Source organism: Harpia harpyja, chromosome 1 (genome assembly GCF_026419915.1).
Source record: "Harpia harpyja isolate bHarHar1 chromosome 1, bHarHar1 primary haplotype, whole genome shotgun sequence".
NCBI classification, from domain to species: domain Eukaryota; kingdom Metazoa; phylum Chordata; class Aves; order Accipitriformes; family Accipitridae; genus Harpia; species Harpia harpyja.
In genome coordinates, this window is record NC_068940.1 from 94,177,855 (window position 1) to 94,201,010 (window position 23,156).

At 39.9% G+C, this 23,156-nt stretch overlaps 1 protein-coding gene and 1 long non-coding RNA gene across 14 annotated transcripts in view; one reads left to right on the forward strand and one right to left on the reverse strand.

Moving 5' to 3' along the window:
* Nucleotides 1-1,254: 1,254 nt before the first annotated feature.
* LOC128150119 (uncharacterized) lies at nucleotides 1,255-9,961 on the reverse strand. Its single transcript, XR_008237940.1, has 2 exons — nucleotides 9,468-9,961; nucleotides 1,255-6,078 (listed from the first exon to the last, which is right to left on the reverse strand). It is a non-coding gene; the product is annotated as an uncharacterized LOC128150119 (long non-coding RNA).
* A 186-nt stretch (nucleotides 9,962-10,147) lies between these two features.
* CREM (cAMP responsive element modulator) overlaps nucleotides 10,148-23,156 on the forward strand; it is a 36,468-nt gene continuing 23,459 nt past the window's right edge. For 2 of the 13 annotated variants that reach the window (XM_052806074.1, XM_052806114.1), the window contains exons 1-2: nucleotides 10,148-10,307; nucleotides 16,068-16,191. In XM_052806074.1, the coding sequence (XP_052662034.1) occupies nucleotides 16,072-16,191 (120 nt within the window). In that variant the 5' untranslated portion in view covers nucleotides 10,148-10,307; nucleotides 16,068-16,071. Of the gene's footprint in view, nucleotides 10,308-10,478; nucleotides 11,259-15,298; nucleotides 15,412-16,067; nucleotides 16,192-23,156 lie in introns of those variants that run through there. The other 11 variants (XM_052806155.1, XM_052806051.1, XM_052806096.1 and 8 more) reach the window with 11 other exon arrangements.

A 23,156-nucleotide genomic window follows, 5' to 3' on the forward strand; every position in this document is an offset into this window, starting at 1 on the left:
AAGATGAGCAAGCTGTGAGCTCTACTGCGTGTGCTGCTGAAGTCATCCTGTCACTCCCACAGTGCTGCCTGCATACCCCAGAGAACAAGGAGGTTCTACAGTCCATTAAGAAATAATTCTAATGTATCCACTCAGAACAAGACTAAAACTTGTGTGTATGCACCAATGCTTTACATGAGTGGATACCTGATTTATGCATCAGTGAGTTTAATTCATAGAATCATAGAATCATAGAATCATTTCGGTTGGAAAAGACCTTCAAGATCATCAAGTCCAACCATTAACCATGCCCCCTAAACCATGCCCTGGAGTACCCTGTCCACTCGCTTTTTGAATACCTACAGGGATGGTGACTCAACCACTTCCCTGGGCAGCCCATTCCAATGTTTGACAACCCTCTCAGTAAAAAAATTTTTCCTAATATCTAACCTAAATCTCCCTTGCCTCAACTTGAGGCCATTTCCTCTTGTCCTGTCTCCAGACACCTGACAGGAGACCAACACCCACCTCACTACAACCCCCTTTCAGGTAGTTGTAGAGAGCGAAAAGGTCTCCCCTCAGCCTCCTCTTTTCTAGACTGAACAACCCCAGATCCCTCAGCCGCTCCTCATAAGACTTGTGAGAGTGTTAACTCTGCAGTGGGGCTGCTCCTACTTGCTGAAACCCAGATGTTGATCAGGGGAATTAAGCCTGCTGTGCAGACATGCCCAAGAACACTGGCTAAGAAAGTTGCCATTTGACAAAGCTTAATCAATTAATGGAGTGTTCAGCAACCTTAGCCATGTCTTGCCACATTTCTTGATGACAGCAAATGTCCAGACCTACTTTTAATCCTGCTCAACCTGGGCTCAGTGTTATCTTTTGGCATCTGCAGCTAGTAGAGTCACAGATGGGTGACACAAATGGAAACTGGAAGTTGTCGTAGGATGGTCCTATGGAGAAGTCAACTTCTCAGTAAATTCCTATCAATTCTTTATCAATTGTTGTTTACAGTAGTGAGCTACACAGGTTAATTTGTAGTACATGCATACACCACCTTAAAACTTTGCCACCACGTATACAAATTTAACGTTTCTATGATTACATCTGCTATCAAGTCTGTTCATCATTCTAACCAGTACTGCAATATTTCCTGAAATCCCCCTGTTGTTTGTATGCATTTGTTTTCCCTTATCTGATACCTCTGTTTCTCTGTTTGTATTAACTTGTTTTCTTTGCTCTTATATAATAAATTCTTTTGGCAGGAGCTGTCTATTTTGTTTATGCTACATCTAACACTGTATTAGTCTGGTCCAAAATTAGGAATCCCACAGGCCTATGATAATACAAACACTCTACAAAATACGCCACTATATGACCTACTGCTTTATTTAAAAGCTGTTTTACAGACTGCAATCGGAACTGACAGTAAATAGTCCACATTCACCACCACCACCATTTCATTTGCAGATGCCTTCCATATTACTATCTGCTCTTTTTGCCTCTGATTTCAAATCCCATTTTTACAGTAACAGATCCTTTAGTCTTTTTCATGTAGAAGAAGAGAATATTTGCTAAATTCTGAGCAAGGTACCTGTCTCTCCTTCCCTTGCAACCACATTCTTTATTTTTTGCACAAGGTTTATGCTGGATTATTCATCTTATATTCATTTTATATTAAATTTTCACTAAATGAGCTACTCGGTCTGCAGTATTGGTGCAGATAATATTAAAATAATTTTAAAATAATTTTTTTTCTAAAACCAAGATAAATGAAAGCAGGAATAAACCTTTATTTCATTCCAGCTATTTTTAATCTAGACTTCTGTTGTGGCCATTTGTCTTTCATGTGGTGACATACAAAATACAAGCATAAATTGAGCGTACCTTTTGTGATTATAAAAATACACAGTAATAAAGTATTAATCTTACAGCTTTCATTTTTTTAAGTTTATGAAGAATTTTAAATGTGTGATTATTTTACCTTAAACCCCTTTAATGCTCGACAACAAACGGAAGCTCACTGCAATCATGTCCACTAGATGGCAGTGCTGAATATATAAAAAATAGCAGTTCACGAGTTTAAACTTGCGCAACCTACACTAACAAGATCTACGTCTTTTTCTTCATGAAATAGGAAAATAAACAGAAGTTGAGCTCTCCCAAACAACATTTATTAGTTAGCCATCAACTGCTTAGTTCAACTCCCAGATTTGTTCTGTCCTTCCTCAGGACCTGAGGTTACTTGAAAAAAATTCACAAATGTCATTTTTTCCTTCATAATTAAAAAGGGGCACCAACTTATTTTCATGTCATTGTAGCTAAGCAGTTAAATTATCAGTATGTACGAGCAACCCTAGATAATTTTCTTTTCCTATATTTTTTGCCAAAAAATTATTGCTAAAAGAAATTGTTCTGTAACATTATTGACAAGTAAAATTGCATATTTAGAACTTGTATGTGAAGATTAGTGAGTTGTAAAACTTTTATAATGCAGTAACTCTGAATCCAAATGATTCTACTCAGAGGACTTTTCAGCTTTAAAATAGCTTTATATGTGAGGTATCAAAATAGTAAAAGCTTTTGGAGCTTTCATTTGTTCTATTACAAGGTTGTATATCCTTCCTGTTCAGTGAGTGTATCAAATGCAGGTAGCTCAGGTACTTACTTTTATGGGCTAGGTGGAATTAGATATAATAATTTACTAACAAACAAGTATTCCAGCATTTAAGAGGTTTCAGTGTTCCTATTTACCACATTGCTAATCTAAGCAAACTTTGAAAAAGAATAAAAGAGCTTCTAATGAAGCTTTTATACAACTTTTTTTCCGACTTGCTGAAAACAGAGGAGTCCTGGCTGAGTCATTACCTGGCTGGGTTTAAATTAATTATCAGGATTTTGCTTTCAGTGTTTTAATTTGAATATGAAACTACCCCTGAAGCTTAGTATAGTAATAAGCTATTGTTTGCAGTTTTCATGCTTTAGCTTGTATGCATAAAATCCCAAAGATAATAGGTGTTACAAAAGTGTGGTGAGAGAGTTGAGTACACAGAACTGTTAAAACATTATATATCATCTCTGTCCGCTGCATCAGGAAAATGAAAGAGCCACGTGAGGGCACTGTATGCAATAGAAGGAAAGTCAGCAAGTTCCAGAGTAAGTTATTTTACCTCTACCCATTCACGATTAAGAAATACATTTGTTTATGCTATTAGCAGTGACCCAAACAAAACACTACAACCAGGCCAGTATTATTCTAAACTCCCCTCCTTCCCCTTTAAGTCAGAAATTGTGTAATTGCCTTCAGAAAGTGATTCAACCCCCTTTTTTAGCAGTATGACCACTTTTTTTAATAAAAGCTGCATAGATCATGTGCACCCTAGTAAAATCATATTAAAAATGACATAAAAATAATCCTTACGAGGAGATGCTTGTAACACAATGAAAAAGTATTGCTCAACTGATACTGTGAGAGGAAGGATGCTGCTTTTTTTTTTTGCTAGGCACAATGTTTTGGAGAACAGTGTCATGCAAATCTTGAGTGGTTCTACCACTATACTAAAAATGTAAACCCCAGCATACTGCTCTTTGACATCTGTGTTGGGGTATGTATAAATATACACAGGTGGAAGAAAAACATTTGAACTCCGTGATTGCACAACCCTTAGTGATGATGAATCTTAGACAATACAACTTAGCTTTGAGACAAGGTTGAATTTGCAGAGCTGTCGTTTCCAGGAAAACAAAAAAAAAAAAAAAGGAAACAAGAGCAAGTCATATCTGTCTTCACTAAAATATGATAAGAAACATCTAGTGCCCCTTTCTAAAACATCATTTTCCAAATTAAACTAGACATCATTCTACTGAGAGATTCCTCAGGTTTTTCTGAGAAAGTATTTTACAAATATATATATTTGTCTCAAATAGTTTAGTAAAACACATTTTTCAGACTTAATGGAGACTGAAACCTCCTGTAATATGCAAAAGTGGTAGATAAACAGAATGAGAAAAAACATTTCATAAATAAGCCAGCTGGCAAAATAGCATCATCAGGGAGCTAGATTAGTTGAGCTAGCATTTGATAGAAGAGATTTCCTCTTCAGAGAAAATATTTTGCTTTAGCCATTTATATTTATTACTGGTAGATTAAGAACTAACAGCTCTTGATAAGAAAAAAATACAAAAGTTCTCTCACATAAACTACACTGTGAATAGCCTGATAATCTTCTGTTATACTGAATACTCTTCCATTTAATTATTTTTCACTTGTATCTCTTTCTTCTCTTTATAGCTCCCAGACACCTTTAGTTTGCATCTAGTGAGGTCCATTTATTCAGTTGCTTTTGCTTTTTGTTTTTTAGTCTTCAGTCTTGCTCTTCACCGTCATGTACAGCCATCTACCACCAACAAAAAAAATCTGCTCCCCCATCAAAAACAACCTACAAGTGGCTAGAAAATCTAGTCTACAGCCAGACTGTTAACCAAATGCAAACTCTTTTCAGTATTTTTTTCTTATTTACAGTGCATATTTTCAAATGAATATGAGACTTCATATGCGTTTGTCTTTTACTGCATTATCTGAATGGTTGATGTCATTCACCTTTGTGTGAGGTAGTTTCTCAGTGTCTTATTAGTGCCTGGCACATTACTGCATTGTCTTACCTTGTTTTACAGGATCAATCTTTTGCAAAGCGTGACCATATGCAAACAACTTGTGGTATGCACGTTCCTGTGGTACAGTATATTCACATTAAGCTACCTGAGCCTTTTTAAACCTTTCAGGAAAGTTTTCATACTGGCAAATACTGTTTTCTGTGTACTTTTAACACGGCCTATTCAGAAGACTTTCAATAGTAGAGTTTTATGTATTTAAATTTTAAATAGAACTCAAGCAGTTGTTTGGAAAGTGACATCAGTTAATATCTGTGTTGTACCTACAAAATAATGTTTTATATAAACCTTATACTTTTCACCGAAGAAGCTCAAGAATCTCTAAAAACAGTAATAAATTGTAAATGGTTAAGAATACTGTGAAGTATGTATTATGTTCACGTTATGAGGAAACTATTACCTAGAGAAAGTTCATTATTCAGCAGAGGAAATGAGAAAATTTCATGTAATAGATCTCAGTTGCCATCCTTTTTTTCTGCTGCAGCAGAAATACCATCATGCATATATCTTGAACTCACCAGTCAATCCTTTAAACATTTCAGCCACCTTACCCTGTTACCAAGTCAGAATATTATGTTTCCACTATAATAATTTCTCTCATGAAATGAGTAAGCGACAAATGAGTACACAGGAATTCATAGAATGTCAAGTTATTTGCCAGACTATGGATTTCACCATTTTTTTTATTCATTCTGGCTCCAGTGTGCAGGGAGACAACAGTGCTGGAGACCTGACCTAGGAACGGTGGATGAGAAAACTGTGAATCGTGTCAATTCTCCTTCTCATAAAGCTTCTCTTACAAACACAACACCAAATATCTAACTACACATTCACAAATCATTTTAGTTGTTTGTGTTGTTGTTCAAGCAGTGATTACTAACGTGACCACATTTTAGCTGCTAGTGTACTCTGGTTTACTTTGGCATGTTTTGGTGCATCAATAGGTACCCCTCCTTTCAAACTACAGGACATACCAGAGAGTAGCGTACCACTTGTGATTCCTGTTTAGTATTTATAAAATCAGATTTCTGATTACAAATCCTAAAAAAGTAAAAAAAAAACAACAAAAAACCCCCACAAACAAACCACATTGAAATGTTGTATTTCAGACTGTACATCTGTGCTTTGGGGTGTAAAATATTGTAGCATTACTGCAAGTTATTATCCAAAATAAAATCATTACAAACCCAAGAAAATCAAAGTAATAATATCTTAAAAAATGGAACTAGATTAGTACTTGATACTCCCTTCAACAACAATAACCTCCATGCCTTCCAAATAAAGAAATCCTGTTGTTTACATGATGCAAGGCAGTGTAGATCTAGCTGAGGTACTGCAAAGCCTCACAGCTGTTAGGCCAGACTTCTCGCTAAGCTGTACCTGGGACTCCTCAAGGCTATTGCTTCCTGTGCTTCTGGCTTCTGCCACCTACAAAAGTCAAGGCAGTACCTTAGCACAGCGCTAATTTAGGCAGTATCAATTTTCAGAGGTTCCAGTGATGGGCGGTAGCAAAAAATAAAGAGCAAAAGGATCAGTAATTTGCTCTTATACTACTCATACAGTCAATCAATCTTACTTCCATCTTAACATAGTTTAGGAAGGCAAACATAACTAAATACTTATAATCCTTATAATACAGATGTGTAATGCTTTTTTAAAACCTATATATATTTGGGAATAAAAATTACAAAGCTTTTACCTTTTACAATATTGTTCAATATTTGCCTTTTTAAGGGTGTGCCATTTCTGTTTCTATTTGTAAGCCAAGAGAAATGCATATTTTTCTTGCATTGCTAGCAGTTTATAAAAAAGAATAGGTAAAATAAATTATTAGTCTTATATTTTATATTCATTACAGTATTTTGTATTTTATACTCATTACAGTGTACTTCTTGCCTAATCTGTTCTCTGTTTCAGACAGATCAGGATTCTGTTGCAGCATGAGGGTATTGGTTACTTCTGACTTTCATCACACTTTCAAAATACGTTGTGAAAACAGTGGCTGTGTGTTGACTGCACTTTCCTGTGACCACTCTACAAGTTCTGCACTTGTCCTTCTATCCCTTTAGAGGCAATGAAAGAGTAGAGGTAGGGTTATTTAATGACCAGCTAAAACTTGAATGGTCTGCGAAGAGATCTGTGGTGCAATTATTTTATGGTAATTCAGTCTCTTCTACGTTCATATACCCAATAAGGAATTAATTTATGACCTGTAACAATAATTATAAACATGCAATCTTTAAGGAGACAAAGATGTAGACATCAAATATCAGATTGCATAAGTGAAGAAAAACAGAATGGTTTAGAAAAGCCTAACAGTGAGCTTCATTAAGTGTTATGTAAGACTACATTTACTGGACATCTTTTAGCTAAGCATCCAGTGGGAATTACTTCTGGCATAATAAGCTACCTATAAGTTATAATTTTCTTCATATAAATAACACTTAGGGCATTTCAGACATAATTTGAATAAAGGTTTTTCTTGAACCTAGAAGTTATATTTCATCATTCCTAAATGTTTAGGATGTGTAGGTGTGGAATGGGCTGGAAAGAGATATATGTAACACACCAAATGGCTCTAGGATAAAAAGAAATCACAGAAAAAACATTTAAACACCAGTCAAGATAGCAATACTGGGATCATTTCTATAATGCATCATCAAAGCAAAATTATTAAATATCAGTATTATTTCAAATAGAATGCCAGCCTATTTTTCTGTCAGTCTAACCTATATTATCTTCAAATGTCTGGATTCTAATTAAAAAGAAATTTACAAACAATATAAGTTGCATCTCCCTTTTTCTGTCTTTACCTATGCCATGGCAATCCATGAACTTCTTTACAAGAAAACTACATAGGTGTTTCATAAGATTTTAACTGAAACGCACCAAGTTCTTTTAACCCTATTCCTTTAAAAATCTTTTTAAAAGGTAGCTGTGAAGACCCAATACATAAAATCAGTTGTCTGAAGATTACATAGATGGCATTCATATTGATGTAATAGGCACTGGTGAAGTATTTATGTTCTCTGCAAAGAGTATCATGTTTCTTTTGGTGTCAGTGCCAACTGACATTGCTCCAACTCCCTGCTCGTATATTACCCCTCTCTCGGTTGAGGTAGTACTTCTCTCTATGTGATGGTGCAGTGGACCAGACTTAAGAATTGATCCAGGTTGAAAGAAACTTTCTTTCTGGATATATTGTATCTAACTCAAATTACTTTCCCAGACAGGGCTCTGGGTTGCCCAAGCAGTGCTATCAATGTAACTGAGCAGCTGGGAACCAGACGCCAGAGGCAACTGGGGCTGCTTAAATTGATGTTGCTCTTCCAGTTACACTTTTAACTTCTCTTTACAGAAGTTCTGACTTTGCCCACCAAAGCCAAAAAACAATTAAACAGCAACTGCTACTGAATTGTTGATACTTCCTTAAATCTGCAGGACATAGCATCAGGTTGGACATTTCAGGTTAGAGAGAAAAGATGACCCAGGTAGTCATTCTGATGGCAGCAAAATGCCCGGATTTCAAATCTATGTTCAGAACCATCTTATGTAAATTATGACAATCATAAAGAACCCTGACCTGTGCGGTTTTCTTATGGATTGCTTTGGGTCTTAGCATTTGAAATTAAATTGGTTCATATCAGGGATTAATACCAATTTAATTAGAATCATTTAACTTAAAGTGATGCACTTTTGTAGCAAAGGTCGTTCTGGCCTCAGCTAACAAATACAGTGCCCCAACCCTGCCACAGTAAGAATGCAACACTTCCTCTTCATTGCCCTTCTCTTCCAGCGCACCAACCTCAGTAAGCCATATCAAGAACTGAAGCGGGTTAGTCGTTCATCTTTATACCTAGTGGGTTAGCTGTCAAACCAGAAAGTTTAAACTCCTATTTAAAAGCCTGAAAAGACACGTGAAATATATGCAACAAACAAAAGGAGGGAAACAGAACTCAAAACAGGAAGGGGGTGGTGTTCAATATTTCAACAAAGGAAATGTATGATGAAAACTGAAAAAGTTGCATAAGCAATAGGGGCATTAAAATTTTTGTATTCTTTGCACTGGACTGTGATTTTGATAGCTGTGTCAAATAACTTCTGTGAGGCAAATTAACAAACCTAAATGCTTAAAGGCAAAAACCTTTGCAAATAAATATAATTCATCTTTCATGAAGTCAGAGGTAAGAGTTATTTGACTTTTTTTAAACACAGGAAAGCAATACCTAGGTTCTCTTCACTCCATGAATAAGGCTGCATATTTGACCTGTACAGACATACTACCAATCCTGACACACACATCCTCCAATTCTTTAATCACAATGAGTCATGTGAAATTAACTTAGGTTTTTCATTCTTATTTAGCACACTATTGAATAGTTTCTCACAGAAAAAAAAATTACATAAAAATGGGTAAATACATTATGCAACTTCAGAATACAAGTGGAGTGATGTATAGACACGTAATTTAAAATGTACTTTAGTACTCATCCCTTCTGACACTACTTTGTAAAATACTGAACTGCAGTAAGACATAGGATGTTAAAACTCCTCTAGCAACCGAGTTTAGGGCCCAAGAATTTATGGCACTTTACTATTATTAAAACTGAGAATACGGGCCTTACACTTCCTGGAAAAAGAAACGCTCAAACACACAGCACAAACCAAACATGACTCATGACATTTGAACGTATCCTGTGGCAGCGGGCAGGGAAACACGCACGTAGCTCCCGTTCGTTATCTGCCGGCAGCTGCCGATTTATTTGGCCGAACAAATGCAAAACACGATGCCATGCTTCAAAAGGAAAAATACGCACAATTAGGAACAACTGATGTGAGGGATATGCTTTTTCAGTAAACAGAAGAATTTAAAAACAACCTGCGGGCACTAGCTCGGCGGGCTGGCTGTCCCACCGGCCGGCTGCCTGCCGGTCCCCCAGCAAGCTTCCTTGTACCTCACCACTCCGGCACCGCCGAGGGGACAACCAGCGCTTTGTGCGGCGACCCCGCTCCCGGGGGACGGCTCGGGGAGAGCGCCAGCGTCAGCCCCACCGCGGCTGGGCTCTGCGGGGAGGCCGCTCCGCCGAGGCCCAGACCACCACCGCCCTTATCGGCGGAGCCCGGCCGGCCGGCGGGAAGAGCGGCCGAGCACCGCGCCCCCGCTATCGCGCACCTCGAGTGCGAACCCCGTCCGGGGAGCGAGGCCGCCACTCCCCCGGCCGCCGCTAAGGGCACCCCGGCCCGAGCCGAAGCAGCCCGGCACCGCCGGCCGTGGCCCGGCTCCACACGACCTGCGCGATGAGCCTGCCCAGCCGCCGCCCCCCCGGCAGCGGTGAGGTCCGCCCCTCCCCCACACCAGCCAGCTCGTCCCGCCCCCTCCGCCCCCAGCCAATGACAGGCGCTGCCGGCAGCCCCGCGGTGGCGGTTGGCCGGCGCGCCGGCCGTTGGGCTCCCCGTAGCCAGTCGGCGGCGCCGCCTAAGTCCCGGCTCCTCCTCCTTCCGCGGCCGCTGGGGCTGGGAGTCGCCGCAGACGCCATTTCCTCAGCGCCCCTGCGGCGGCGCGGCTGCATCAGCGCTGACGTGAGGCCGACGCGCGGCTGCGCCCGGCCCAATCCCCCCCACCCCCTGTGACGGGGGCAGCACGTACAGGGCGGCGGGTGAGTGCGGGAGGGGGCGGGGACACGTGTGCGCGCAGCCCGACCCCCTGCGGGCCGGGAGCGGGGGAGCGCGGAGGGCAGCGGCCGGCCCTGGCAGCGCGGAGGGGAGGGCAGGGCAGGGCAGGGCAGGGCAGGGCAGGGGGGCGCTGTGCCGCTCGGCTCAGCCCCTGCCGCCGGGAGCGCGCAGGAGGGAGCGGAGGCGCGTCCCCGCCGGCGGCCGGGAGCGCGCCGCGCTCAGGGAGGGCCGCGCAGGGCCCGCCCGGCCCGGCCCGGCTCTGTCGGGCGGCCCCGAGGCGTCTCGGCAGCCCGGGAAGGGGGGCGTGCGGAGCGCCCTGCGCCGTTACAGCCCGGGGGCCGAGGTGCCCGCCGGGCCCTGGCGCGCTGTGGCTCGGGCCCTTCCTCCGGAGCGAGGCTTGGGAGGGAGATCGGCGCGACTCCCCTGTCGGCCGTGAGGCGAGGGAGCAGCGCGCCTTCTCCCGGCAGTTGGAGGGCCCCGGGACGGCAGGGCCCTGGGGCCTCCGGGGTGTTGCCCGCGCTGCCGGCGGGGTGCCCTGGCGGAGGGGAGAGCGCTGGCCGTGGGGGGTAGGCCGTGGTGCCTGGTGGTTTTTCCCACTTGGTCCGGTAGGCCTGATTGCATCCTTGCGCACAGGGTATTCCGAGCTGGGACAGGACAACAGGTGGGAGAGGAGCACGGTGGGCTTCGTGAGTCCTAGGTTTTGCTTAAAAGTTTGAGGGTTTTGTCTGCCTCCACCACTGCCATGACAGCATGTGACTTGGTGCTGAGTGGAGCCACATGTTAAATGGTTCCACAGATACCGATCCTTAAATTATCCTCTTACCTGTTCAGGGACTGGTTGGACTCTTCTTCTAAACGGGGACCATGTGTCCTCTTCACAGCAGACTCAGCACTGTCTTGTCTGGATTATTGAGGTGGCAGATGCAGAGTGACGGGTAGTATGCTTGTGCTTACAGTAATGGCAGGTTGAGTTTTTAAGGCTTTTTTGGAGGATTTTGTTAAGATAGCCTAGGAAGAAAAGGTTGGGGAAGAAAATGAGGAAACACATTAGAGTTTAGGAGACACAAGAAACTTAGTATCCTCCTGATGCTGAAAACTTAATGGAAAGATTACACTTTAAGAATCTGGTCTGTTGCACTGTTACTCATTTTACCTGGCTGAATGCTGTGACCACCTTGCCACCCGGTGTGCTTCACAAAGCAGGGTTCTAAAACAGATTATAAACTTGAAAACACAATGCTCTTCTGAAACTAGTGCATTTTGAGAGTTTCCACACTCACCATGGGGTCATCAATAAATGCAGAATAGGTGTTTGTAAATTCACATCCTTGCTTTCTAGTAACTTCCCTGTGCATAAAAGCCTTCAAAGAGATTTGGAGCAAGGGCTGAAGCTTATTTCTTAGCCCCTTACAATTTCCTTTGTAATAAGCTACCTTTGTAAACAGTCTCTGATGTATAAAGTATTGTTGAAATAAAGAAGTTGTCTTCAAAATGTCTCTGGGTATTTAATTAGACAGTCACACATTTCTAGTTATGCAAAATGCTGTAGCAATTTGCTTATGCGGTTTAATTTCACCATTAGAGATTAAATATTTATATTAATATTCAGTGATGTAATTGTAAACCAAACAGCAGTATTGGGGGGGAGTGAAAGAATTTTTTGTGTTCTTCGTTACGCAAGAGCATATCTTGATAGGGATGCTATCCTTCACCTTTTACCCATGCACAAAAATATAAAAGGTTCACACTTTTAGCTGTAAATAACTTCCAGTTTTCTAGGTCACCTGGGGAATGTTTTCCTTTAGCTGATGCTGTCAATATTGTCCTATCAGGGGTGCTGCTGCTTTCAGCTGAAGAACCTTTTGATTTGCACTGTATGCATCTTCTTAATCAGTGTTTACCTGCTACTGACTTACTGTATGTTAGTCTTAGTGACTATAGTAAACAGGTGCTAATATATATTGAAATGTTACTAGCTAGTTAGCAGTTAAACCTCCTGCTAGATCCTGAAGATTTCTTTGCTGTTTTGTAGGAAGAAGCGGGTATCTTTGCCTACATTATGCAAAGCCATTTTTTGCCCCCTTTTTATGGGAGGGGAGCGGTATAACTTGTTCATTAATTTAAAAATCCAGACTAATATTAAAAATTACTGTTCAGCAATGGTAAGAAACCAAAGTGGAAAATGTAAGAAATGAATGTATTAATATTGAATATAAGATTAAAGCTTGTATATAATTAAACATACAGTGAAGAAAAACATTATATAACTTTAAACAGGACCTAAGACTGTATACTTTATAACTGCTTGGTTTTACTTTAAAATAGGAAGAAGGTAATGAAAACTTTAAAGTGTGATGTGTACTCCTACTGATGCACGGTTATAAAGGATTTAAGTGCTTGGCAAATGATTTTCTTTTTTCTTACTTTGAAACTTAAAAGCAATAAATATGTTAGAATTTCATTGCAGTGTAGACTGATCAAGTGTGATACATGTGGAAACTGTTTATGTTGGTAGTTTCTGGATTGGATTAATAACTGTTTCTTACCACAGTTCATATTACTGACGTTTTAGAAAAAAACATAGTTATGATTTTGCCCTGTATTTTTCTGTATACTTATTAAAAACAGTTTGATGTATTCATGGTAAAATGATATATGAGATAATACAGGAAATAGAAAACCTGTACAACTCAGGTTATAGGAATCTGATTGTTTGAGAGTGCACTAAAGACAGCGATAACCTGGACTGGACTGTGAAATTCAGGAGTTCCTTAGCATGCATGGCCTTGAGCTCTGCACAAGCGCACATGAAGTGACATGGCTCTCCCTGTGTGGCTATACCACTTCTAACGCTATGGGCTCAGATGACTGCAACTGACCTTCAGCTGCAAATTTAGTAATCCCCTGTGGTTAGGACTACAGAAGATTCATAATCTTGTAACGTGTCTGAATTATGATACTAGTGTGCTACATTTTGTCTTTAGTCATCTTTCTCATTGAAGTTTTATGCCAAGATGACTAGTGTATCTTTTAAAATTACTTATGCCCTTTGTTACTTTTGTTTCAGTTTTATAGGCTATAGTAACATACTAGAATTACCAGGTTGTCAAAAGAAATGGATTTTAGCTTATCTAGAAAGTGTATTTGCTGTGTTCTGGGGTAACAGTTGCATTTTATGGCAGTCAAAAAAAAAAAAAAAGCTAATTAAAAGCAGTATACAAATTTTCAGATGTTACTCCACTTTGCTAAAGATTTAAAATAGGCAATCATTTGCATTAAGAGTCGGAATATACACAATTATAGATGGAAAAATCTATTTAAATTCTTGAGTTTTTCCTGTATGTCATATTTGTCATTTCACTGGCATGTATAAAAGTTGCTGGTTTTTTAATTTAATATAGATAATCTAAAAAATACAGTCCTTTGTACTGTATTTCGTAAAATACTAGGAATAACTTTTTGTTAGATTTTCTGCTGCACTCATGCTCTTTTCATAGCTATTTGCTAACTCAGGTACTGGAGCACAGCAGATGAAAAGATTTTGGGAGAAAAATCAAGTTAGTAAAAATAGATTTTCTTATAGTTTTCTGCAGTCCGTGAGGAATTAAGCTAAAATTTAGAAACTAAACCCTATTTTTTACAACATGAAGAATGGTTCTTTCCAGGTAAAATTTCTATGGAATGCATTCAGTAGGAAAAAAAAAAAACAACAAAACCCTTGGGTTTTTTTCCAGCAGTAGGTTATCTGTGACAGGTGGCTTTGGATAAGAAAATACTTCAGGGCCTGTATAAAGTGAATTAATTCTGACTATATTCCCATCTTTAGGAAGAGATTGCGATGAATATGTTGCCAGTACCTATGCATCATTTAATCTTCCTTGGTGTGTGAGCTGTGCTGAAGCTTATGGAGGCATTCTTACATGAACCAGATAGAGCCTTCATGTTTGAGACTCTATGGATGGTCCTAGTTTACTAAGGAGGAACATCCCCCCCCCCCCTACTTTTTTATTGTCATATTGAATGCATATGTAAAACCAGAATGATTTGATAAGATAAACATCTTATATGGAATATTATGGTGGAAAGCTTGGTGGAAACATTCTTCCCAGGGCTGCTCAACTTTGGTGAATTTCAGTAGATCTTTACTTAGATTGTATCTAGAGAAAAAGGTAATTAGTGGTAACTAACAAGACGGGAATGTAGAAAGATTTTAGGTGCAAAATGTCTCCTTACAAATCTAATCTGAATTGATACTGCCATAGAGTATGTAACCTCTGTTGGCAGAAATACTGTTAACCCATAAAATCTTGAACTGTGTACAGCTTTGCTACCACTAGCTATAGTACTGTTAAGTCTGGGCAGTAGAATACCATTGGAGGAATATAAGCTAGAAATATGCTTCTCTGCATCATTTGACTGGATTCCTTTTCATATTTTCATGCCTTTATTCTAGGCAGAAAAGGTGATTTTTTTTTTAAAAAAAACCTTGTTTTCCTCAAAGATTGTGGAATATTCTGTAAAATAGTGCCGCGAAAGGAGTTGGGTTTACATTTAATTTGATTAAACATAGTTAACTTTTAACATGTGAGACTAAATTCAGGAGCCTCGGAGTCAGGCACGTAGCAGACTTCCTTCCTCATCTCTTCCATCTCTCAATGTAAGACTTGGGAAGAAACTGCAGTAACTATCAGCCAGTTGAAATAGTTGAACTTTGAGTTCAGACAGGCTTGCCATCCCCTAGTTATGGTAGCTGAACCCGAGGAAGCGAGATTTGCTGCCTCTTAAATCCCACAACTATATCACATCTTCCTTTTGCGGCCTCTATTCCTTGTGTAAGTAAGGTGTAGGTGGGAGCGTGCCTGCAGGGCATCCTGCCTTCCTCTGCCAGACCCTATCCTGTCTCTGTTCTGTTTGTAAACTGACCTGTTGCCATGGCAATGTTTGTGACATCACCTGTTCAATGTTGCACCTTCAGTGCAGGGTTTGGTAGGAGAGAAAGGGAGCCGAAGAGAACCGAGCTCTTGTTTTAAAACACACACCTTCCGTTATGACTAAGTGTGCCAAGAAATATGGAAAAGCAACTGTCAGGTAATTGCATTTTTATATAGCAGATATATTTGGAAGCTTTCTCTATGGAGTTTAAACTCATAGTTTAAATTGAGGGTCAGGGACTTGCTTATTCTTCTGTGAAGCTTAACCTACTTTTAAAGCTGCAAAATGAGAAGAATAGTTGTGAGTCTTGAGCCGCAAGTAGTTTATGGACAATTCAAGCATAGATCCCAGTCGGGGGTCGGTATCTCAGAAGGTTCGAGAGGGCTGTAGCAGCACATGGCTGGTCAACTTAAGCCTTGTCTGGTGGGAGACATGAGGCACAAGGGACCTGCTGCGGACAGTGCTGGTGGGCTGCTCCGGAGTGCTGTGCTCCCAGCCCCACTGTCAACACTGCATGGGACGCTGGGACTCTGTGCTTGTCCCTCCCCTGAGAAACATTTCCAGAACTGCCCCTCCTTGCAGCTTTCCAAAGTGCTTGTTTTAGAGCTCCTGGCTATATGAATGAATATTTTAATATGGGGGAACAGGAAGAAAGGACTTCAGTTAATCTGATAGTTTTGAGAGAAATCTGTTCATTTTCTGTTAGTTGTCTGCTCCAAATATATAATAGTCTGGAATTGCTCTTTTCTCCCTAGGTGCCTGATATACCTCCCTGTACTGCATTATTTAGATGTGTATGTACTTACTTTTAGACAGATGACCATGGACATGGTTGAATCCCAACAGGATGACAGTGCAGTGGATTCTGTGCCAGAGGGAGATGCTGGTCACCTTCAGAATCAGCCAGGCCAAAGTCAGATTTCCCCAGGATCTGAGGTAAGTTGAAATGTGGAAAGATGAGAAGAATCAATAAAGTGATATTCAGAACTGCTGTGATTTTTTTAAATTATCAATTTGTATGGAGTTCTCATGTTCTATAAGTCTTGTTATTAAATAGGAAAAATATAGCAAAGGTATACTGAAAACTGTGCCTGCGGTGTTGAATAAAGGGATAGTACAACATCAGGTCTGTTTAAAGGTAACACTTTCAGGAGAACAAGCTTTTCAGAGTGATCAGTAGGCACATTTTGGTTTATTTTATTTTTTTTTTTCTTCCCACTTTTCCAAGATGATTATGTTTGTTATGGAGATGGGAATAGGGTCTTAAAGAATTGAGGTGGCTGCAAGATCAAACATAGTTAAAACGTGTGTGTATCTTGAAGATGTCCTGTATAACAAAAATGAAAAACTAATAAAAATAACCATGGCTCTTTCCTAGTTCCAGTTTTTGTACAGAATGTGTTTTGTCTTCTTGCAAGTACATTTTTAATGTATGCTTGTTTTGTTTCATCCCTGTGCATTCGGTGACAGTGTCTGGAGTTCTAAAAATATACATTACACGTTCTGTATGGTAGTAGTACCTGGATTCTTCTTTGGTAGTTAATGGATAAAAGATGGCATAGTAATAATGCTCAAACATTAAAAATATGCACTGAAACATTCAGCACTTGAGAGAAACAAGCGCTTGAGTTCTTGCCAGTACTAAGATTTATAGCTTCAGGAAGCTGTATAGACCCCTTAGAAGGATCTTCAAAAACCCTTTATGAAATAAAGGAACTGATTTTAAAAAAACATCTTACAGAATTTCTTCATCATCGGAAGTTAGAAGTTACTTGGTAAGATTTGATGCCGTGTATTTGGTATGTTAGATACTTGATTTACATGATAGGTGTATTTTCAAGACTGAATGTACCTGCCTTTTGTCAGGTCTTCAGACACAAAATAGACTGCAAAATATTTATGAAAGCTTATTTGTTGGTTTTGTTACCTATGGCATTTGTTGTGGTTTTGATATGTGCAGCATTGGGAATACTGTTTGGTTGGGGTTTTTTTCTTTAAGAATGGAGCATGAAACCAAAAATTGTATTTGGTTTGCTCTGCTGATGTCATCCCCTCGTTTCTTCTTTGATAATTCAGTTCAAATTTTGTGTTTTAACTTCATAGGGCGATTTATGTGTAAAATCTATTGGCTTGTGCAATAGTTTCTGAAGAAAATACCTGTGAATTCTGCCACTTGGGATTTTTAATGTTGATCTAGAGACAAAGCTTTCACTAATGCTGTAGAAGGGCTGCTGCCAGGTCCTCAGGGAAAACACTTTTTATGTTTATCTGCATTTAATGCTTGAGTACTGTGTGTGAAGGTTCAGCCATACTGGGCATGGGCCTCAGGTCTTTCAGTTAAAACTAGTAACTCTGAAGTACTGATGGATCTCGGTCAGTTAGCACTAAAATGAAACACATGCACTTCAGTTTGAAGGCTCAGGATAACAGTCCGGAGTTTACATCTGGGAGTCCCTCTTTTTGGTAAGACGGCCCAGAGAGCTGGCCTGGACCTGTCGGAGCTGCTCGGTGCTCATAGCTGGAGTGGATGTCCCTCCCCTGGGCCGTCCAGAAAAGTGGAGTTGATGCAGTTGTGCCACTCTGTGAAAAACAGTGAAGCTGAGAGGCCTCCAGTGGACAGGCCTGTCACCTCAGCCGCCTGGCAGTGCCGCAGGCCTGGCTGGCTGCTGCCCGGGGCCTGCTGGCTGTGTCACCACCCTCCCTGCCTGGGGCGGCTGGGAGTCCGCGCCCACCCCCTTGGCGCCTTGAGGTTGAACTGCCACAGCATTTCTTTTGGAAAAACGGGCCCTGACAGAAAGCTTATTGCTGAGAGGCCTTGTTGTGACATTTCTTTGGCTTAAGATGAGGAGGGCTTTCTTAGCTTATGTTCCTACCTGGCCAGCTCAGAAGGTGAGACCCTTTGTCATGGTGAGGGTTAGAGGCGGACGTTGAGAGGTTAACCCCTGCACAAGGCAGGGACCTCTTGTGGGACATCTCCTGTCTGCTTTTGCTGGTATGGGATGGGAAACTTGGGGTGTTTCTGAGGAATTCGTGGCTGTGCTGCTGGTCCAGCGTCTCTGTATTTTGACTGTTACAGAAGGGCACAGGTAGCTCCTTCTCTCTCTTTGGCCTCTGGAGGAGTGCAGTTAAGACAACCACTTAAAGTGACTGAAATGTACCTTGTGCCAACTTCCAGTCATCTCTCCTACTAATTTTCTTGCAAATGTGCAGAAATACGAGAAAAGAATGACTTGGTTCTTACCGAGAGCTAAAATGCCTGGTCACTGAAACTAAGGGCTCCTTTTCAGACATCTCTGTGGGTTTTTTGTTTGCTTTTCTCAGCCAAATATTTGTTCAACCTTGGTTTTGTTCAGTCAGAAGCAAAGCATTTTAATACACTATCTTTTAATACTCAATTCGTAGTTTTCTGTGTATTATCAAAGAATCAAAGAATGGTTCAGTTTGGCAGGGACCTCTTGAGATCATCTTGTCCAACCCTCCTGCACAAGCAGGGTCAGCCAGAGCAGGTTGCCCAGCACTGTGTCCAGTTGTGTTGTGAGTATCTCCAAGGATGAAGTCTTTACAACCCCTCTGGGCTCCTGTGCCAGTATTTGACTGCCCTCACAGTAAAAAAGGTGGGGTTTTTTTTAATGTTCAGATAGATTTTCATGGTTTTTAATTTGCTCTTTTTTTTGTTTAATTATGACTGTGGCCAGGGAATGACTAGCAAAATGCTGAGGGATACAACTGCATGGGAGGTGGGGTTTTTGTGGGTTTGTTTTTCCTTCCTCAGGAGTTCAGGCTTTTAAAAGAAATACCTGCCATTTAGTTTTAAAAAAGTGGACCAGGTATTTAATAAGGTGATAATCTCTAGAGGGCAGAAATTGTTTTGGGCTGAAGCATTCTTAATGTCTTCCCCTGTTGGGAGGGAGCGGAGACATTAAGAATGTCTGGGCTGGAGCACTATAGTGTGATGGGATAACCTCCAATGCTAAGTAGGACCTATTATACATTATTAGTAGAGATAAGATAGCGTCTTGTCTTTTTTTTTTTTTTTTTTTTTTTCCTCCTAGCTTGTGTAATAGATATTGCTACATACTCCTGCAATTTTCTGGTGATGAAAGCAAAATTACTTTTTTTGCAAAAGCGAAAATTAGTAAATTAGAAACTAGCAAAAATGAGATACATCTTTCATCCATTGAGGCAAAATTGACAATTTCTATCTTGAAAGGGTTGGTTTTTAAATAAAATTAATTAAGCTAGAATAAGATCGCGTTTATAGTTGAATTTCTTGCATCACTCACTTTCAGCCAGTTAATGAATTGACACGGTATAGTTTTGGTGATCCAGCCACCAAAAGAATTAGGTAAGAAAATACTAATTTGTAAAAATTTGGGTGGTTGTCTTTAGAAGCTAGAGGTGTACGGAACACCTGTACAGAAGCTTGACGCCTTTCTTCAGGGAAGAACAAAGGCGCAAGGTGGAAAACTTCTCAACCTGTTTTGAGATGGGCTCCATGGGTTCTGTCTCACATGCACAGATCTTATATTAATACATATAGGGCTGTTCTTAAAAGGAAGTTAATTTGGATTGAAATATTCTGATAATGTTGACAATTGTCAAACTTGTATCTTGGAACAGTTATATCTGCATTTGGCATTCAAAGAGAAAATAGATGTTCCTTTTGCAGGATTTCTAGAAGCCATGTTGCATTCTGTGTTGTCCTGTGCTCAGCTACACTAAATGTAACTACAAAAATGTAAGAGGAATGTACTGAGACCTTTTTCAGATTTGACAAAATACTTTCAGTTGTGGTTTTTTTTTTCTTTAATCCTGCATCCTTGATGGGTTCTTCTTTGAATCACTTTTTGTGAATTTTGTCATGTCGTGTCTATCAGTAGAGCTGTCTGCTGTCTTCATCTGAGATACAATCTGTTGGACTTCTTGGTGCTGGTCCTGAACTAGGCATGGGTCAGGATTTATAATGGGAGAACTGCTGTCAGAGAGGGCAGGGGGAGTTTTCTGGAGCCTGGAGTGCATAGCCATTGTAAGCTGGGACTGCTCAGGTTTAGCACTTAAGGTGTATTCTCCTTGTGGGCTCTCAGCATCAAGCTTTGTGTTAAATCTTGCTCCCAACAGATTAAGCCCTGTAGAAGTTTGCCAGGCTGTTGTAAATATGGCTCTAAAACCAGCCTGCCACAAGGAAGTCCAGGATATTTAGCAAAGTTGATGTTAGAACATTATAAACCTGTAGCCGTGTCACCATTTTGTGCTTCCTCAAGGGTATGCTGTCACCAAATGGCTGAAATCAGTCTAACCTTGTCTTCCTTAAAACTATGTGCTGCTTTTTTGGCATTAGCTTTGGCATTGACCAAAACTTCACTGTCTTTAGCTTTTCCTTTTAGAGGCTGCTTGGTGCCTGAGTGTGGTGAGTCCTTTGCTCTTCTATTAGGTGAATCCAGGATGGGTTTGCCTTGTTTTTTTCCTTTTCCAGAAGTACTTTTCACTTTACTTCTGGAAACCTTGTAGCGTTCAGATTCTACAGCAGGGACAGAAATCAGATGGAGCTGTGCACTGCGTACTTCATATCAGCAATGTTTGAGGTATGAGGGGTTGAATGTAAATGTAACGCTGTAGTACTATGTAGGGAAAAGTTATCTGACCTTGGGTGATGAGAGTGCATACATCCACAGTATAACTGTTCAGATGGACAATGCATCTTGAAGTCAGATAACTGATGAGTAACCTCTTTCTCTGAAGGAATGCGTGCCTCAGTATGAAGATAGTTCATAATCTTTTTTGCTGCCTACTTTTCTCTCCCCTCTTGGAAGAGGGAGCACTTACACTTCTAAACACGAAGCATGGGACCATACTGCTATGACAGAATGCATTGTTGATATTTGTTGAAGCTATTAGACTTGACTGTTGCATACCTAAGAGGATAGAATCCAAAAGGACATAACAGCATCTTTGCTATTGCCAGGGACATAACCCTTAGACTGTTTAACCAGCTGCTTAATGTGTTAGGCTTCCCTTCACCTTCAGTGTTCCTGAGTTGCTTCTGTGGATTGTTTTCAGTTGTTGTGCCAGACAGCCCTTGAAGTAATGATGTTAGAGGTAGCATTGCTCATCGTTGATGTCAGAACGTAATTTTTTTGCCAAGTCTGTTTCAGTCAGCATTTATGCATGATCACGTCAAAAGGTTCTAGTTTTTCAGTTAACACAGGAATATTCAATTTGAAAACAACGCAAAGGGAAATGTGAATCAAAATTGGTTTAATAAATTCTAATATTTATAAAAGAGATGCAGAATATGAAGTTGGAAAGATTTTTTTTTTCAGTGTTAGTTATGGAAAACAAACCTAATACAAAACAATCACAGACGTTTTAAAGTAAAGTTCATACATTACACATTGTGTAACCTTCAGATATTTGTGGAAACTCGGCAAATAGTGATCAAATCAAATTGAGTTGTTTAAAATAGGTATAAACGAACAAAGAAATCACTTTTGGTTTGATTCAGTTTTATCTGAATTAATGGGAACAAAACAATTTCTGTTGCAGTATTGTAAACTTTAGTCTAAAAGAGTATTAGTTGAGTGAGGTTGTCTCTTTGGGTTTTTTTGTGTGGTCATCCTGAACAAGGAGCTTTTAAATTCATGTAGTGTTTTTTAATCTTGAGTACTGGATTACTTCCTGATTGTGTGTGCCTGACCCATTGTGTACTAAAAACAAACTCATAAACTGTTCACCTTGTGCTGTTTTGTGAGCATTGTACTCAGAGTTCTTTCTGATAGACAGAGTATTATATCAGATTGCAGCTCTCACAAAGATAGCAGTAAATCAAAAGGTGTGGTGAAATTGTCTTTGTAATGTTTTGAAAAGTTAGCATGCTTTGTAAACATTTAGACTGTTCCATGCTCTTTCCTTGAAGCTTGGGTTTAGGATGATGTCAGCTTTGACACAAAATAGATCATACTCTTCAGATCTTCAAGACTTTCTAGATCTCAATCTCAAATACCTACTTCTGATGATAATGTTTGTTTTATACATTGGGAAGAAAGTTTGTATGTCCTATTTACATATTGCCATTTAATGCCCTTTAAGGAATGATTGTTTCCATTTCGGGGTTAGAAATGCCCTCAATTGTTCTATTTCCTGAACAGTGGTTCAGTTTCCTATAACAATTGAACAATTACATAGTGAATGTTGACAAGATCCTGTCTCTGCTGGAAACATTGTTTCTTCAAGATAATTCCAAAAAACCTTCAATGTGAATACAGAAAAATACAAAAATTTCTGTAACTTTTTTTTTTTTTTTATTCAGCATTCATCATATTTTTCTTCTCACTGTCATCTATTTTTACCTTTACTGCTCATACCAGATACCTTTTGGGGCTGAGAACCAAGCTAGCAAGGGAATAGTACCAGAATTTTAGATGCGAGTCTGGGTTTATTCTTGTACATGCAGAATATAGAAATAAGTTTTTTCAATGCAGTTTACTTACAAAAACACAATACCTCATTTTATCATACGATTTATGTTTGTCGTTCTCTTCCTTTTCTGAGTTTAGAGATGTTTCATCACACAGAACTTGAGATTAGTCATAGTGTTTTCCCTTTGCTTCAGTATTTGTTTCTGTTAATAGACTTAACAGTTATAGCATAAATACTGAACTATTTCTTAGCCCATAGGTGTTTGTCTCTTAATCCATTCATCCTCAGTACTGATGGTTGAGAGCCAAGGACTGGGGAAAGCTGTGTGCTCTAAAATGTCATCAGAAAAAGGGATCAGATTATTCCTAAACAGAACACTTTCTTCAGCTGTGCTAGGCTTAAAGACGATACAGCTGTTCTTTATTATTCTTGTTGTATTGAAGCACTGATACACTTCAACTATGTTTTTCTTGAGATATATATAT